General features: G+C 28.2%; 1 protein-coding gene across 2 annotated transcripts in view; it reads right to left on the bottom strand.

Moving 5' to 3' along the window:
- The window catches only part of LOC100205833 (ataxin-2), a 78968-nt gene that overhangs the window by 37124 nt on the left and 25837 nt on the right, over window positions 1-16007 (bottom strand). For both annotated transcript variants that reach the window (XM_065807582.1, XM_065807583.1), the window contains exons 6-7: window positions 7334-7425; window positions 6837-7219 (exon numbers count right to left, since the gene is read on the bottom strand). In XM_065807582.1, the coding sequence (XP_065663654.1) occupies window positions 6837-7219; window positions 7334-7425 (475 nt within the window). The remainder of the gene's footprint in view (window positions 1-6836; window positions 7220-7333; window positions 7426-16007) is intronic.

Here is a 16007-nt window from a genome sequence, read left to right as displayed (position 1 = left end):
TGGCTGTCTCATCTTCCGATCTTAGTGTTGATGGTTATCTTCCTTTAATTTGTAAAGATTCAAATAGTCAAATGCTTGACCTGGGCATTTATATTCGTAAGAACACACCTATTTGTCGTAAAGAAACTCACCTAGTCGAAACTAGGTTTGAATCCACAGATTCAAACTATTCTATCATGTGCTTTCGTTTAGCACCACTTTACTCTATTGCCTTTCTCTTTGTTCTATATTGCTCTCCTTCATCTCAAGACTGCACTCTTTTTAATGCATTCAGGTTGGCATAGAATCTTTTGTTCCCTCTCAACAATTCCAGGTCAAGCCTCACTTTCCTCCATGGTTTTCCTCACACTGTGCTGCTGCGATTGCCAATCGAACCCGTTACTTCTATATCTATCAGCAAAACAATTCTCCAGAAAACAGACGTGTGTTTATTACAGCTAGAAACCATTGTAAAAAGATTTTGTCTAACGACAAAGCTCAGGTCATGAAATCTTGTATCTTATCTCAAAAATTAGGCTCAAAAATCTTATCTGGAGAATCTTTAATAGTATTAATATAAAGAGCAAATCTTTAATTCCACCTCTCTTGTATGGTTCAGCATTTGTCACCTCACCAAAAGACAAAGGTGAACTTTGCTGAAAGTTTGCTAAAAACTTTTCATCAATATCATCTCTTGATTCCAGTAGTTGCATTCTACCTGATATTGCCAACAAACAGGTTGATCCATTGCTTGACATTCATATCACTCCAGCTTCTATATCTAAAGTGATTTCCTGCTTAGACTCTTCTACAGCTTGTGGCCTGAACAACATACCTGTTATTGTCTTGCAGAAGTGTTCTCCGGAGCTGTCGTCTATACTTTCAAAACTATTTACCAAGTGCTTATCAGAGTCTTGTTTTCCAGCCTGCTGGAAAGCAGCATCTGTTATCCCTATTTATAAAAATTATGGAGAGTGATCTGATTCGTCTAACTACTGTCCCATTAGTCTTCTTCCTATCATAAGCAAGGTTTTTGAACCCTTAATTAACAAACACTTAATCTTTCATCTTGAATCTAATAACATACTTACTGACCATCAATATGGATTTTGATCTTCTCGTCCTACAGCTGATTTACGAACACTAATACCCGATAGGTTTTATTATGCATTAGATAAAGGTGGAGAGGTTAAGGCCATTGCTCTTGACATTTCAAAAGCTTTCGATAAAGTTGGGCATGCTGGTCTTCTCCATAAGCTTTCTTCTTATGGTGTATCTGGCATCATCTACAAGATTATTGAATCCTTCTTTTCCAATCGTAGTATAAAAGTTGTCCTTGATGGACAGCACTCTTCTTCTTATTCCGTAACTTCAGGGGTTCCTCAAGCTTCTATCCTTGGCCCTATACTCTTTTTAATTTACATTAACAATCTTCCAGATATTTTTACATCTAAGGTGGCATTGTTTGCTGATGATACTACCATTTATTCTTGTCATGATAAGAAACCAACACTCTCTGATTGCTTGGAGGGGGCATTTGAGCTTGAAAAGGATCTCACTTCTGCTACAACCTGGGGCTTACAGTGGCTGGTGAACGTCAATACAAATAAAACTTAATTTTTTTCAGCCAATTGTTATTGCAATAATTTAGATCTTCCTATATTTATGAACGGTGATGTACTTGATGAGTCATCTACTCTTCATCTTCTAGGATTAACTCTTACTTCTTAACTCTTACTTCTTCTCTTATCTTTCTTGGAAACCAAATGTGCATCTCTTTATCGAGCTCAACACTTTCTTGTTACGGATTCTATTCTCTACCTCTATAAATCTCAAATCTGGCCTTGTATGGAATACTGTTGCCATATCTGGGGCAGATCTTCTATTGATGCCCTTTCTTTTTTAGACAAGGTGCAAAAACGCATTATAAACATAGTTGGACCTGCTCTTGCCGCCAACATCAACCCATTATCACATTGTCGTAATGTTGCTTCTCTTTCTCTTTTCTACAAATACTATAATGGGCATTGCTCTAAAGAGCTAGCATCTCCTGTGCCATCTACTAGAATTTATTCTCGTGTTACTCATCATTCAATTAAGTCTCATCCTTTTTCTGTGACTGTTCCAAGTGCTCCAAAAAATCTTATTCGTCTAGTTTTTTTCCTCGAACTCGCTTCCTTCTTCTTGCTTTCCTGGAACTCATCTTTTCTTTTCCAGTAACTTCCAACTTTAATTAGTGGTTGCTTGCAGCCTTGTTGGAAGTGAAGATGCTTAAAAAAAATAAATAAGAAACTGGAGTAAATGAAAATTGTAGCTAAAGTTACTGAAAGTCACAAGAGGTTCAGCAAAGTTGCATCAGAGACGAAGATTTTGAAGAACACAGTGACAAGAATAAAGATGAAGTTCAAGAAAACAGGGGAAGTAAAAGATAGGTTTAGAAGTGAACAGTTGAAAAAGACAACACCTCGAGAGGATGGGACCATTGTGCGACTCAGTTTGGAAAATTGCCACCATTCTGCTGTGGAAATACAAGCTTTGATGTCTGATCATCATGGTGTCAATATTATAGATAGAACTGTCCGCAATAGGCTGCAAAACCTGGGGCTTCGAGCTCGTGTAGCTGTGAAGAAGCCACTTCTTACAGCCTTACATTGTCACCGAAGGCTTAACTTTGCAACTGCTCATCGAGGCTGGATTTTAGAAGATTGAAAAAAAAGTGCTGTGGAGTGACGAAAGTTCATTCTTGGTCTTTTGTGGAGCAAAGAGGGTAATTGTGAGAAGAAAAATGGATGAGAGGTTTCATCCTGATTGCATAGCTCCCACTGTAAAACATGGTGGTGGACCTCTAATGGTTTGGGGATGTATATCCTGGCATGGGGTTGGTCATTTGTACCGTTGCAGAGGCAACATGAATCAAGACTAATAAATCAAGACCTTCAAGTGTTAAGAAATTACATGCTACCTATAGCCAGAGAGCTTAATGGTGGAAGAGGTACCTTTATCTTCCAAAATGATGATTCACCTTGCCATAAAGCTAAGCTAGTGTGCAATTTCTTACACAATAAGGGTGTTGAGCAAATAGAATAGCCACCTCAGAGCCCAGATATGAATCCCATTGAACATGTATGAGAAATACTCTTCAGGGCAATCAGGGGTAAAATGCCACGCAATCAGGATGAACTTTGGAACTTGCTGCAAAATGCTTGGAATAACATCACCTTCCACAGCATCTTCAAGATCTTTTTGAGTCTACGCCTCGACAAATTGAACAGCTGCGTTTAGCTAAGGGTAGACATACTAAGTATTAGTAATTCTTCCACTTCTCAACTGACTACTTACTGTAGTTTATGAATATATTATATACATATATATATATATATATATATATATATATACATATATACATATATATATATATACATATATACATATATATATATATATATATATATATATATATATATATATATATATATATATATATATATATATATATATATCCGACAGAGGATAAAAGTCAGATAAGTGTAAAGTTTTCTTTTCATTTATTTATTACTGCTCACAATATGCAAAAATAAAGAAGATAGAAAAGAGAGAGTTCCTAACTTGAGCATGCTGAAAATGGTAAAAAACATTACCCAGCTAATCTTGACAAATTAAGTACACCTAAATAAAATAAAAAACATTAAGATACTTGTTTACTAAATAAACTTGGTATTCTTAAAAACTCATTAATTTGAATTAGTGACGCAATCATTTAAAAAAATTTAAATTTAATTTTAAAAAAATACAAAAAGGCAACTTTATTGATGAGAACATTTTTTTTATAAGTATATATTTTGAAAATGTTTTGTTTTTTATTGTTTTAAATGAAAATTGTTTTTTTTCGTTTTTTGTTTTATACTGTTTTTATTATTGTACTTCATTTCTTCAATTTTCTTGTTTTACTTTGCTTGTTTTTTAATTAACAAGTAATTTGCTTGTTTTTTAATTAACAAGTAATTTGCTTGTTTTTTAATTAACAAGTAATTTGCTTGTTTTTTAATTAACAAGTAATTTGCTTGTTCTTTAATTAACAAGTAATTTGCTTGTTTTTTAATTAACAAGTAAGACATAGTGTTACTGACGAACAAGAATGAAATATAACAATATGCATAAAACTATCACTGCAGGAGTATTTAGAAACCACTTTCAACTTACATACCTTAACGAAAGAGACATTTAAAATCTCTTTCAATATTTGTAATATTATGGCAGGGACTGTTAAAGAGGTAATAATTAATACTGATAGCATTTTATAATTTAAAAAATTTTATTTTTTAATATTTATTTATTGATTGTAAAATATTTATACAGGTAATTCCAAATCAGCACAATAAATTAGGCTGTTATCCTATTGGGCACTGATACATTAAAATATAAATAAAATTAACTATTACTTAAGAATATAAAATAATATTAAAATATAAGTAGATTTATCACAGAATAAAATAAAATTTAAAAATTAGAAATATCCATTAGTTTAGTTTTAAATTCTCTTAGGTTCTTACTCTGGCAAACAGCAAATAGAAGACTATTATAAAAAATTACTCATTGGTAAAAGAAACCTTTTTTTGTGGATTCAAGCTTTACTTTAGGTATGGTCAGTGATATTTCATTGTTTCTTGTGTTTGCTGAATGACAAATTGCCTTAAAACTGTTAGAAAATACACATGAACCAAGTTCTTTCTTTAAGATCTTAAAAACAACTAATACGCCCACTGATCTTACTACAATTAAAATCGCCATTAAGTGAAAGGGTTGGATCTAGATGGATTCTTAAATATTTGTACGTTTTGGTATTTTTTATTTGAACTTCATTATTATGTAGATTTAAGCACCGGCATTTAGATAATTTTCTTGCGGTTCCAAAAAGCATTGCTTCAGTTCTACCTTTTTGAAGGTTTAACAATAAATCATATATTTCAAACCATTAATATTTTAAACTATATAACTTATTTAATTTAAAATCTTTATTAAAGTTAATAACTAAAAATATGCAAAGAAAAAACATACACAAGCTTTTAAAAAACACAAACAATTTTATTGCAAAATTTTAAATACATATGATGAAAATTAATTACTGTATGATCATTTAATTATAAACAGATATAAAAGTGACAGTAAAAACACACTAAAATAATAAATATATAACAAAATGCTTTTGAAAACTAAACAGCACCTACATTATACATTACACCTTATTGATCTAAGGATTATGCTTTTTTTTCTAATTTATAGAGTTTTACAAAGTGTAAAAGAAATTAACTATTAATTTTTTTACTAATGATGTTATGGTAGTTTTAATAGCAAACTCTATTTTAAATATGCTTAATACAACTTTTATAGCAGTTGCATGATTTCTAGTCATCCCATTTAATTTTTAAGATATTAAATTATTAAATAACTTAAATAAAAATACTTCTATTATTATAACATTTGATTTGCCAATTTGTAGACAATTTGCCAAATGGTCAGACACGAATGGCTGAGGGAAAATTGAAGTATACTTGAAACAAAGCTTAGACAGTTGTCAAGATAAAAAAAAAAGATTACTAGAAGAGTATTTAAAACTTCAAAAAAGACAATACATTTTTTATTATTATTTTTTAATTATTTCTAACATCATTATTTGCTAAATACAGAACTTAACACTGCATATACTATTTTAAATATGCAAAATATGATACTTTTTGATATATTGGCAGTGCATAGTTGTCTACAACAATATTAGCTAACTTTATGTAGATTAAATTTTTTTATGCTTTTGGTTCCAAACATTTTCTTTTTTTTTTTGTTAATTCACCTCCCCAAGGTCAAGAAGGCCGCTGCAGTTTAGGAAGCTACTTGTTAGTTAGTTGTGGTTACAACCCTCTCTCAACTCTATAACTCCAAAATATAAACCTTGATGAACAAGGCCACTGCACTGAGAAACAAGTTGAAAAACTTGTGGTTTAGACATGTTTTCATAATGCCAATGCTACATTGTGCTCCTAAATTTCAAATTATTCTGCTGTTTCTCTTTGTCCTTTATGAACGCATCAAATCACATGGTCAACAGTTGTTGTATTTTTTAAAAATTTCAAAGATGCACAGCTTCTTAAACACATGAAAAATAGTTGACAGCCGACATGATTTAAAATTTTCTAAATTTATTTTTTATTTATAAAATTTAAATTTGTCATAGACCCATTGCATGCATAGGCCCATACAGCTAGTTAATTAAAAATGTTATTCAAAAGAAGTACTTACAGTTTTCCAGGAGTTATGTGATATAAAAATAGTTTTTTATTGTTGTAGTAAAATTAAAACTAATTTTAAAACCAGTTTAATAAGTACATAATCTTTAGCTTAAATCTGTTTTACTATTTTGTTTAAAGATTTGAATATATGAATATATATATATACATACATACATATATACATATATATATATATACATATACATATACATATATATATATACATATATATACGCATATATATATTCATATATATATACATATATATATATATATATATATATTATATATATATATATATATATATATAATATATATATATATATATATATATATATATATATATATTTAAAGGGAATAAGAATTAGCAGAAAGAAAATTATTTGCTATTAAAGTGGTAATTAAAATGCAAAAATGAGAAATTAAAATATAGAACTTATTAATATATAGAACTTATATGAAAAATTAAACACTAAATATTGCTTACAACAACAAAATAAGTTAGACGGTTAAACAAAAATATTAAACTTGTTGATAACTTTTATAACTTATAGAAATTTTTTGAATAAAAAATACCAGAGTTATTATTGCGTATCAATCCCTCACCACTGAGTGTTTGTTGAGTTCGATTATTTGTTGATTGATGGTGGTTGATAGGATTACTAAAATTTGACACTTGATTTAATTCTTGATGTTTAGTAAAGTTTTTATTTTGAAACCTTGGACCAACAATATTAGATGATTTTCCATTACGAGTATTTTTTGAATGACGAGTATTAGTAGTAAAACCATCATTAGAAACATTGCTTACACGAGACACAGCACTAAACAATTCTTCTTCCCCAATACTACTGTCAATTGTCTCATATTCATTGCAGTTTTGCATTTCACGAGCAATTCTCTCAGCCCTTTGTTCTTGCTCTTTAAAAGCTTCATCATCACGTCTTTCAATTGGTGTCCTAATTCATTTAAATAAAAGTATAAAAAACATTGTTAAAAGTTTAAAAAAAGAATTAAGTAAAATTTCAAAAAACTTTATTTATTTAATATCAATAAAATCTATTTTTACTCACATGTAACTATTTAAACTACTATCAAATGTTGATCGCACACCATGTTTTTCTTCATTTTCACGATACATATCATCCACATTCCAAGAACCATTCTAAATATTAAAATAAATTAATTACATCAAACTATATTATTCAAATTTTAAAATATTTTTGAATGGTTTAGTAGAACTTTTATTTGTGTTATTATTTTTATGTTTTTATTTTTAATATTTTTATGTTTACATACATTAACTGACAAATAGGTAGAGCATGTGAGGAGTGTTGCTACATCGACTGACAAATAGGTAGAACTAGGGTGTTTGATTTCCCTTTTCTTTGAAGAAAGTATTTAAATAATCCACGTTTTCATAGTGAAAAAGAAATTGTTTCATTTATTCAATTTATTAGACAAACAAAAATTTTAATTTTAATGAATTCCCAACTTTCCGGGAAGTGGAAATAGATTGAATTCAATCCAATTTCTGGAAAGAGGAAAGTATTTTAAAATTGTTAACTATCTTTAGGTTTTTGATTGATATTAAATGATATTCAATGATATTAAAAATATAATATTACTATTAATTAAACTCAACCTTACTTTCCTACACTTTCCAATCACTTCCCATTAGAAATTTATTTTAAAAAAGTTATTTAATTCTTATCTATTTTATAAATTTCTGACCACCAGGGACCACCCGGATCTTCTTACGACCTGTCCCAGTTTATTAATTTTTAAAGAAAAAAAAGTTTTAATGTAAAATTAAAAAAAAAAACAATTATCTCTACTGTTCGTTAAATGCACTGGCACAACTACACAAAGATGTTTATAACATAATAAGTATCATTATTCTATAAAAAAAATTCTCCTGGTGTTTTTAGAAGTTTTAGAGGGTTGGATTTCAAGAAAGCTTTTTAAAATTCATAATAGCAATATAGACAGTCATATTACAACAACTAAGTTAAAAAATCTCTTAAAACAGATACATAACAATGCACAATAAGCACACCTGAGATGATTTTAATAAATTGTATTATTACCTTATAACTATATTTCTTAAATAATAAATTGTATTATTACCTTATAACTATATTTCTTTAATAATAAATTGTATTATTACCTTATAACTATATTTCTTTAATAATAAATTGAAAACACTTTTTAATGTTGATTTTTTTTTTTTTTTTTTTCAAATTATATAGGGTTTATCTAAATATATTTTCAAAGTGAAATTACAACAACAATTATTTAATTTTGAAATCTTACATTTTTGAACAAGAAACAACAAAATGTTATGTAATAGGATTATCTACTATATATTCCTAATTATTTAATTTTTTTTAAATAGTTTTTTAAACATCTTAAATTAAATAAAGTCATATTACAAAAACTTACTTAAAAAATTTCTTTCAAAAATTGGAAAGAAATACTTAACTGAACAATACACACACCTGAGAATGTTTTTAACTTGACTCAGTTAAAAAGTTAAACTTGTTTATTTTTCAATTTTATTTTATATCATATATTTAAATATTATATATTATATATTTAAATATTATATATTATATATTTAAATAGAATTTATCTATTTATTTATCTTTTAAGAGTTCTAATTTTCAAAAGCTAATAGCTTGAAAGCATTTTTTTTTACTATTTTCTCTTTTTAAATTGAATTCAAAACAAATATATTTCAGACACCAAATGAACTGCAATCTTACTTCCTATAAGTTATAAGAGGTATGGAATAAAACAGAGTGCAATTTTTTTTTAATGCATTCAATGCAAACTCTTTAAATTTCCTTGGTCTTGTGAGTATTTTACATGCTAAAAAGGTATTGATTTAAATTCCTATAATTCATATGAAGGAAAATTAAATGCAAACTCCATTAGCGTACATTGGAGGAAAAAAATTTTTTATATCATCCTTGGTTATACGTGTTTGAACATGTATGACCAAGTAATCTTATATACAAATATGTGAAAAAAAGAGAAATAAAAAGTAAAAGAAAAAACAATTAAAAAAAAATTCTAATTGAATTTTTTAAAACAAGAATAAAATGACTGAAAACAATTTAAAAGTTAAGGCTTGTGTGGAAAAAAAATGACAGGCATTTAAACAATTCTAAGATGTGTGGCACTCAGATGACTATTGTGAGTATAGGTTTAAAGGAACCATCAGCTAAACTGTATCTATTTTTCATTTTTTTAAAATAGTATATTCTTTTTGTGCTTTTAAAAAATATATATTTAGTTAGAAGTTGGAGGATAATTTGCTGAGTTTTCAGAAACTCAACAAAGAAAGCATTTAGGATCTAAATCACACAATATGAAAGAATACACATACAGTCTTCTTCATTTACCCAGCCCTTTTACGCTCACCCACACACCTGCCAAAACTTTGGCAAGCGCATAAAATTTGTTACAAGTTTTTAAAATTGCTTCTATTTGTTCATCAAATACTTTTATCAAAAATCATGAAAACGCATTTGTGTATGAATCATTTTAGAAACTTGGAAAGAATGTTATTATTTAAAAAGATGTTTTAGAACTTAATAAAAAGATTTGCGATTAATATTTTAATTAATTTATTTAAAATTAAGATAAAATTCGTTTACCAATGTAATGAAATGTAGTTTTTTTTAGAATTATAAGAAAAAAAAAACATTTTTATATTGTTTCATTAAGAATTCAAATAAAGCATTTTTCTTGCCGTTTTTTTATTTAATTACTCATTTAGAATTCAATTTGAAAGATTTCAAAAATGGAATGTTGAAGGTTTTTAATTTATTAGCACCAGGCTATATGCTTCAGCAAAGGCAAACAATTTCTAGGCTTTTTATCAAAAAAGTATATCAAAGTGATTACTATTTTTCTAAAAAAAATTCTTGCATGACTTTAACAATGTAACTTTATGATTAGTTTTCAAAAGTTTGTTGACACTTGTCTGTTAAACTAAGTTTTATTAAAAATGAATTGCCTAAATTAATTATATTCAACAAAATAGTTGCAATGACTGCAGATACTGCATCAGACATTGTGAAAGTTGTCTCAATCGACTTTGGAGTAAGTTGTCATTATTTAAATTTAATTGTACAACTATTAGTGAAGCAGCCTAAAATTTCATTCAAATCATTTTTAGTTAAATGAAAATTTAGAGAAGGCAGATTTAGATAAATAAAAAGAAGAAGAAGAAGAAGAATAAGAAGAAGAAAAAGAAGAAGAAAAAGAAGAAGAAGAAGAAGAAGAAGAAGAAGAAGAAGAAGAAGAAGAAGAAGAAGAAGAAGAAGAAGAAGAAGAAGAAGAAGAAGAAGAAGAAAAAGAAAAAGAAGAAGAAGAAGAAGAAGAAGAAGAAGAAGAAGAAGAAGAAGAAGAAGAAGAAGAAGAAGAAGAAGAAGAAGAAGAAGAAGAAGAAGAAGAAGAAGAAGAAGAAGAAGAAGAAGAAGAAAAAGAAGAAGAAGAAGAAGAAGAAGAAGAAGAAGAAGAAGAAGAAGAAGAAGAAGAAGAAGAAGAAGAAGAAGAAGAAGAAGAAGAAGAAGAAGAAGAAGAAGAAGAAGAAGAAGAGGTTGTTTGTGCAGTCTATGACTTTCTTAATGTTAGAAAAAATAAAATTTTTTGTCTTAAAAAAAATATTTTCAAATATTAGGCCCTTGAAGTGTTGTGTTACTAATTGTTCTACTAATTATTTAACCGACACAAAAAAAATGTGTTGTTGATAGATTATCAAAAGATCCAGATGAATGCAAAAAGTGGCTACTTGCTATTCCAGGAAGTAACATTCCTGATAGCAAATATACTGTTGTTTGTTCTAAACATTGACGATTAAATTTCAAAAAAACAAATGCTTATGGTAAGGAATGACCCTTTTCTCCTCCATCTATATTTCATTGTTTCATTTATAAAATGGTGGTGCAGCTGGTATAAGTCCAGCCTTATACTAACTGCACCACCAAAGTGGTGCAGTTAGTATAAGGCTGGACTTATACCAGCTGGACTTATACCAGCTGGACAGCAGGATTTATACCAGTTTTTTTTCCACATAACCCTTAACTTTTAAATTGTTTTCAGTCATTTTATTCTTGTTTTAAAAAATTCAATTAGAATTTTTTTTTAATTGTTTTTTCTTTTACTTTTTATTTCTCTTTTTTTCACATATTTGTATATAAGATTACTTATATACAAATATGTGAAAAAGGAAATTTAAAGAGTTTGCCTTGAATTCTTTAATAGGGTCGGATTTTAAGTCACCAAATTTGTAAATCTTGGTGACTTTAAATCCGACCCTATTAAAAAAGCTTTTAGTATGTTGCGTCATGGGTGCTGGTGGTGTATATATCATTTCAGTTCAACAAGTCTTAGAAAAAACTAAAATAGAATGCTCAAAACTACTATTACAATATGGTTAAGACTTTTCTGAACTTGCGTTGGTCATAGTTGCATTAACTGTCAGGGGCAATCGATGCAAAATGAAAGTCAAGGACTATTTGGTTTTGAAATTTTGATTCCTTCAGCATATTAGAATCTAGTTTAACCAATGCCATTAAAACAACTTTAGTATACACTGCCGGTTACCTTCAGTTAAAGACTGGTTATGAAGATCTTGACACTGATACATATTCATTTTGTAGTGAGTATGGTGCTTATCTCAATGACAGAGGTGGTTTGACAAACCCAACTGACATTTTATGTCAATTTACTTCCTTTTATGTACTTTTTATTGCACTGGATCTGACTTTACCAGTTTGTTCACATTCCCTATCTTACTATTTTTAATTAATTGACAGTTTTTATTTTTTAGGATTTTTAAAAATAATATGTCTTGTATGAAAGGTTATAAAATCTTGTTGAATACATTTTTATAAATAACTACTTGAAGCTAAACACTCCACATTTTTCAAAGGAGCCAGCTTAAAAGATTTTAAAATTGAGTTATTAAATACAAATATGTTTTGTTTTTAGATGTTTGAAATTCTTTTAAATAAAGAATGTTTTATCAAAATCTTTTATATTACTTTCTGCTTAATAAATATAAAACAGTTCTGCCTTCAGTATTTATATTTAGTAAGCAAGAAATCAATAAATTTGTTAAACTAGTTTGATAAGGAAAAAATTAGCTAAAATAAAATAATAACTAAATCGGCTTCCAGTTTTCAAATCGCCGCTTAAGTAATAGGCCTAATATTTAATAACTAATGGTTTTAGATAGCCGAGTATCTTAATCAAAGTTTTTTATCCATTTTTTAAAGTTTCAAAAATGTTATTGGGAAGAAATTATGAGACTTTATTATTATATTTGTTGTTAAAAGAATTGTTTCATAATCTTGAAACTAAATCTGATGATTTTAAAGAAAAAGCAATAAAAGAATTCCTATTTAGCAACTTGAGCTATCACTTAGTTGGCAAGACGCACAATTACAGACACACAAAACAAAATCATATTGAGAGCACTTTATTTAGATACATTTAATTTAAAATGGATAAGTGCAGAAGAAATTAAAAGCAAAGAAAAGGAGATAGTCAGTATCATTAGAAATACAACGAAAATCCTCCATTGCAAAATACTCAACAAAACAATTTCAGACCTAACCTAGCCAAAAGCATAACGAAACAATCTACACAGACAAGCAGGTTGGCAGTTTAGATTTGTTTATTTTTCAAGTAATTCCAAGAAATGCAGAAGATTATTGTATATTCGGAGAAATAAACTTTATAGAAAGTAGGCTTTCCTAATTCCTTTAAGCTTTAGTCAATTTTGGAAAATTTTTTTATCAAATTGCCTGTTAGCTAGTTTGGTTCAAAAGTATTGAATTAGACCTCCATCTACTGTCGCAGTAGAATCTGCTTTTAGTGAAGTAAACTTTATTCAAAGGAAATAATAGTCTTTCATCAAAAAATTTAAAATTTACATTAATTTTAAGGAGTGCAAAAAGAAGCCCTATATATAATCAACTATTTGTAAAAAAGAAATCTTATAAAATAATAAAAATTAAAAAATACATATAACTTAAATTTATTTTTTCCATTAGGAAGTTATTAAAAAGTGTAGGAAAGTCAGGTCGAATTCAATTAATAGTGATATAATAATTTCAATGTCATGTAATAGTTAAACCTTTTATACAATCTTTTGTTTGTTGAATTTCAGTTTGCCAGGGTAATTTTAATCTTATTATATAAGTTTTTAACAAACTATTTAAATTGTCACTTTTATAAAATAGTGTGGTAAGGAAGTCAAAATATCATTTAAATGTTCAGATTTCGTTGTGGGTTTTGGTCAAATAAAATTTCCATTTTAGTATTGTGAAGGGTTCTTAGTAATATTTGTAAAATATTGGAATTATGTTGGCATTTTCTTATAAAGTTGTAAATTTTTAAGAAATGGAATCAAAATTAGAAGTAAAAAAAAAAACGTTATGCAAAATACCAAACTAATTATTTTCTCGGAATACTGATAAAAAAAAAATGTCTACAGTAAGATCTAAGAGATATCGAGAAAAATTGAAAGTTGATCCAAATAAAAAAGCAGCTTATACTACTAAAGCAAAATTAAGAGTTGTAAAAAGTCGCGCTCTAAAGAAAAATTCTAAACTAATCTCAAAGACTTTGAGATTAATTTAAAATTGTCTTTTAAAAACATTTAACAAAAGGCTTGTCTTTTAAAAACATTTAACAAAGAGGAAAAGAAACAAAAGAAGAAACAATCTGAAATTCTTACTATTCTTTCAAATAGCTCTGCTTGTAAAGATAATTCGGGTCTGCCTCCAGCATGTTCAAAGCTGTATCTTTCTGAAAACGATGTTTTAACAGTTGTAAACAATTATAATAAAGATGAAGTTTCATAAATATCACCAAACAAAAAAGATGTCACTCGAATTCAATAATCTGACAAAAATCAAACAATATTCAGATACATCATTTATATTATACGCTAAAAGAAGCTTTCGAGTTATTCAAGGAAAAGCACATAAAAATTGGACTTAACAAATTTTGCAACCATTATCCACACAATGTGAAATCAGTTACAAAATTTCTGCATGTTTGTGTTGTAGTTTGCATGAAAAAAAGCGATTTGCCTTAGATGAATTAACAAAATCAATTCAAGCGTCTTCAATAAAAGTTGGATCTGAAATGATAAATAACTTTGTTTGTGAACCGTACATATACGATTGCGCCTATGACAAATGTGTTGCATGCAAAGGTATGAAACAGTTCAATAAACACTTGCAAACTGTTAATACATTTGGTTTCGAAGTATCCTGGGACAAGTGGAGAAAGTCTGAAACAAAAACATATGCAAACATTGAAAAAATTTCAAAAAAGTCTACTGTAACACAACTCATCCAACACATATCAGCGATGCGTGATAAGTTCATTAAACACACATTTGTAAAGAAAAACCTATCAACAATTATTAAGAAACTGAAGGAAGTTTTGATGAGTATTAATTCTGAAATTGCGTTAATCCAAGTTGACTGGGCTGAAAACGCTAGATGTTTCTATCAAAATGAACCGCAAGTGGCTCTGGAGTCTGGAGCATTGAGTTAAAAACATTTGCCATAGTTTCTGATTCAACTGATCAGATAAATTTTTCAGTTATACTGTAAATTGACAAAACCCTTCACTTTATTCCTGATCGAGTCAATGAAGTACACTTGTTCAGTGATAATGCCACTCCTCAGTTCAAAAACAAAAGCATTATGGCTGCAATGGTTGTGTTTGAAAAACATTTTCATAAAAAATTCTTCTGGCATTCTTTGCAGCAATGCACAGGAAAGGAATGATTGACGGAGTTGGAGCTACTGTTAAGCAAATTGCAGCCCTGAGAGTTAAACCTAGTCAATGCGAGATTAGGTCAGCAGCAGATTTTGCGTTAGCATTACGTTATGATAGCGTTGTTCCGATGCTATTTTCACCTGAGTATTATTAAAATTTATTACAAAATAACAAAACTTTTTAAAATTTTAAAATTCTTATTTTAAAATTTTAAAAAGCTTTGTTAATTTTAAGATTTTAATTCCATCTTTTTGTTTCGTCACTGAAGTGATAGTTTTTTCCTGTAAAATAAAACAATATGAAAACTTTGTTGTTTGTGGCTTTTTTATGACTGCCTCATTGCCAAATGAATAAATTACAACAAAAAAAATCTAATTAGTCTAGCAAGAAATAAAATTTCAGCGAAAACTCCATTTAAAAGTATGCTGATAAAAAAACACTTTTTCCCGCATTGCGTCACTGAACTCATGTTTTAATTTTTGTTATGTGTCAGTGTTATGTTAATACAATTGTGTTTTAATTCAAGATTGATTTAGAGTAATAAAATATTACTTTTGAGTTATAGAAAAATTTTTATTAAAAAAAATCTCTCCGCATGATGTGTCACTGAACTATGGAATTAGCCATACATAATATAACAATGCGCGATAAACAATGCTCGCTTAGCTTATAACGAGAGTATAAAATCACACTCGTTCAAAAGTTTGTGACGGAAAAAAAAATAAGCTTTTATATTGTTTTTTTATAAAACATTTGTAATTAAATTTTTTAGGTAATGATAAAACTTGTTGATTTAACAGTAAAACTCTGTCTTCCTTATACTTATATCCTTATACGAAGTACTTATATAAAATACATACATACAATAATACATACAAAAATACATACAAAAACTTATACAAATTACGTCACTCGCTTTCTGCATGTTTC

Source organism: Hydra vulgaris, chromosome 10 (assembly GCF_038396675.1).
Source record: "Hydra vulgaris chromosome 10, alternate assembly HydraT2T_AEP".
NCBI classification, from domain to species: domain Eukaryota; kingdom Metazoa; phylum Cnidaria; class Hydrozoa; order Anthoathecata; family Hydridae; genus Hydra; species Hydra vulgaris.
The sequence above is the reverse complement of the archived record's forward strand: the minus strand, read 5'-3'. Positions and strand labels throughout refer to the sequence as shown.